Genomic DNA, 3,639 nt, shown 5'->3' with positions numbered 1-3,639 from the left:
GCAGCTTAAGTGATTAACAATATTGTGATCGGTAGCAAACTCTGGATAAACTAAAATGAAATGAGACTAGTGGGGCCAGAGCCAATAAAATGTGATCATAAAGTCTGACCGGTTCCTGTTTTCTTTCTTGAGTCTAAGAAAAGACAACTATCAGGAATATTCTGGTAAAGAGTGGAGTGGATAAAATGAAGCAGTTTAAAAGGTTTTTTTTTTTCATCATACTTTATTTTTAATACAAATATATTATAGAATAAAAGGTTCCCAGATATCTTTTAAACAAGAATACACTTTCTGTGGTATATCAGGCCATCATTTACAGATTAACACTGCAAAAAATTTGAGTGAATAACTTATTTACATAAAATATGAAATAAAATTAGATGCAGCATGAGAATGAACATCAATAAGAATCAGTTCAAAGTCCTAAAATCTTGTCTCTGTTAATTCCTTCACAGATTCAAAACCACACACATCTACAAAGAGAACATAAGGATTCCTAGCACTGAACATTATTTATAAAGCGAATTAATCTCTCTCCGTTCTGTTTGGTTTCCGGGCCTGCCCTCCACACAGCTTGTGGTGCCTCCTTGATAGAATCTGGGCTGCTGCCCTGCTCCAGCTGGGTGGCTGCTCTGTCATAGAAGGAGGGGTTACACTAACTCGTAGTATTTCCCAGTCTGGGGGTCAAAGTAGCAGTTCAGACATGGGTCGTACAGTAGCGTCAGCACTTCCTCGTCCTCTTCCACACTCAGGTCTTCTTCACCTGCGGGGAAGCGGAACCACAGACACATTAGCTGCCAGCCTGGTTCGGAATTCCTGAGCTACAGTGCAAGAAGGGTGATGGAAATAAGGCAGGGATCGCCTCCGTCTGGGGGGATCTTCTTTATGCAGGCGAATGTCAGTCTAGAAAGGGGGAGTGCTTTGGAAGTGCGTGGCACAGAAGAACCACCAGGGCGCAAGGGCCAGCTTTGCAATAAGGTTAAGAAAAACAGCATGGCTGGGGATATAGCTCATGGCATAAGCGCCTGCCTGGCAAGCATAAGGTCGTGAGTTCGATCCCGGGTGCTGCAAAAAAAAAAACAAAAAAAAAAACAACAGCATGGAGAAATGGTGGGGAAGGGTCAGAAGAAAGGGACAGGGCCACAGGACTAAAGAGTCGCGCTTGTTCAGATTAGGGAAACTTGGGCAGAATTCAAAACTTAATTATCACAGTTCTAAACCACATGGGCCAGAAGCATAACAAGTGCAACGCAGCACAAACCAAACAACAAGATAATTAGTCTTCATTCATACATCTTAAAAAGGCTACCAAACAAATAAAATGATGTCACTTACAAATTCAGGACAAATAAAGCACAGAACATATACAGAGAATAGCATATTGGGTGATCTGTAGTTTTACTAGTGGCAGAAGTTCTAGGTTTGCTGGGGAAGTAAACATGGCATGGTTTTCTGAAAGCAGCCACTGAAATGGCTCACATAACGAGAAATCCCACTGGTTAAGTCACTAACAGAGTTTCTAATAAGTGGCATGAAATTAAAAGGGAAACATTTTTTACAGCGATGCTTTCTGAGCAACTTTACATGCCCAGTGCTGTGCTAAGTATTTTGGCGTTTGGGAGTGGGTTATTAGGGACCAAGGCAACCAAGCACCCAGGCTGTGTGCTCACCAGGGTCACCTTCTCAGGGGCTGGGCTGAGGGGCATGAACATGGCTTGGCAAATAACACAGGCTCAGTAAAAGCCAGCTGAGAGTAAAGGTGTCAGTGCCCGCAGTCAGGGAAGGTGGTGGTGGTAGGAGCCCACTTTACCCTGCCCGAAGTAGACCAAGTGGTACGAGGTCATGGTTAGGACATTTAGGTCCAAGAGAGGGGCGCAACTGTCTGAACGTACAGGACCCTTTCATGAACCAGGTACCGAGTAGGGTGTCGGGGGACATAATGACAACCAGGAACAGGCGCTACTGGCAGGGAGCATGCAGCGAGGTGGGTGGACTGTGCCATCAGCTGACACGCAGGAGCTGAGGCAGTGCCAGTCATCCTTAAAGAGTGGAGCTCCGCGGAGGAGCGGGCCTGTCTGGCTCGTACCTCAGTTAGCGAGCCTCGGTGGTGCAGAGAGCACCTGCTCATTAGACCCTCAGAACCTGTGACACAGGCAGGTATTATCTTGCCTGTTCTACAGATGAGAGAACCAGGGTCTGCAAAGTCAAGCAGCAGTCCGAGGTTGCCTGGTGAATGAAGAGGCGGCGTAGGATTTCTAGACTCAAGTTTTGCGATCTTTCTAGTACGCCCTTAAAATTGCGAGGCTACTCTTGTGAGCTGGCTCTCGGCCTCAGGCTCCTATATACTACGCAAGCCGAAGCCATCTGCATGTAAACAGTGACACAAAACTTCACCCCGATCAGCCTGAAACTCAGTGTAACCTCTAGCGAGGGACTTCCCCCTCTAACCATGGGACACATTCTCCTGGTTTAGCTTCTTGAGAAAACCTCATGAAAGCTACACTCGGGGCCCTCTTTATGGAAGTCCAGTTGCTGGGGGTCTGGTGCCGACCCACTCAGGGCTTGTGTGCTCGAATAAACACTTCAAACGTGAGTGTACTGAAGCCTCTCTTTTAACACCAGGCTTGATGCTTTTGTGGAGGAGGTGGTGTTAACACATTTAATTTGGGAGCTACTATGTTAAAGGGATTTAAATAGAAATAGTAAAAAAAAATGTAAAGGTGTTCTACATTTTAAAACATCAGACTTGGAACAAGAAGAGGCTGGATTTTTTTATTTTGGAAACCACTGGTGAACGTGACAGCGTCCACGCGGGAGGGCCAGGCGGAGAGCTGAGTGCCCAAGGAGCCTCAGAGAGAACGTTTGGTTTCAAGTGTGAGGGGCGGCCTGTGGCAGTTCAGAGGGCTCGGTGGGGTGCCAGGCGCAGGCAGTCGGGCTCCAGGGCAGAAGTCAAGGAAACCCATGTATTGGCTCCAGCACAGGAAGACTTTTCTGTGCAGGAGAGCCGAGCAGCAAATGGAACACATCCTCAGAGAAGCGGGAAGCAGGACTGGGGCAGCACGCTTCCAGAGGACGGAGGCCAGTCCCGTGATGCCTCAGGGGCCTGTGGTGAGCCTCCTCGACCCTTGGCTATGGCGGTTTGTGTCTTTGCAGGATGACCGGACTTTGCTAACGACCACGTTGGATTGAAAGGAGGAGCTAACCTGTGCAGCTGGCACAGTTCCTAAGTGAACAGGAAGCTGGAGGAGGGAGAGTGCCTTTCCTTTTCTTCCCTGTTGCTCTATCAGTGGTCCCCACGGCCCTGCCCCTGCCCTTCCTCTAAGCGGGAGAGGATGGAAAGCATTTTTTGGGATGGTACTGGGGACTGAACCCAGGGCCCGCACCGGCACTGACTGAGCTACAACCTCAGTCCTTTCCATTTTTATTTCGAGACACAGTCTTGCTAAATTGCCCAGGCTGGGCTTGAACTTGTAACGCTCCTGCCTCAGACTCCGGCCCAGATGGGACTGCGGGTGTGTGCCATCAGGCCCTGCAAGAAAAACTGCTTTCTTTTTTTTTTTTTTTTTTTTTTTGGTTTTTCTCCGGTACCGGGAACCGAACTCACGACCTTACACTTGCCAGGCAGGCGCTTTTGCCGCT

The 3,639-nt window shown here is 48.1% G+C and overlaps 1 protein-coding gene across 7 annotated transcripts in view; it reads right to left on the bottom strand.

Moving 5' to 3' along the window:
- Positions 1-203: 203 nt before the first annotated feature.
- The window catches only part of LOC102029990 (chromosome unknown open reading frame, human C3orf67), a gene marked incomplete at its 5' end in the record, with an annotated part of 255,631 nt that continues 252,195 nt past the window's right edge, over positions 204-3,639 (bottom strand). For all 7 annotated transcript variants that reach the window (XM_005387269.2, XM_005387270.2, XM_005387273.2 and 4 more), the window contains 1 exon segment: positions 204-763. In XM_005387269.2, coding sequence (XP_005387326.1) covers positions 651-763 — 113 coding nt within the window. In that variant the 3' untranslated portion in view covers positions 204-650.

The sequence above is a fragment of the Chinchilla lanigera genome, unplaced genomic scaffold (genome assembly GCF_000276665.1).
Source record: "Chinchilla lanigera isolate Chin_1 unplaced genomic scaffold, ChiLan1.0 scaffold00029, whole genome shotgun sequence".
Lineage (NCBI taxonomy): Eukaryota > Metazoa > Chordata > Mammalia > Rodentia > Chinchillidae > Chinchilla > Chinchilla lanigera.
Note: the sequence above shows the minus strand (reverse complement) of the source record. Positions and strands in the feature narration are given on the sequence as shown.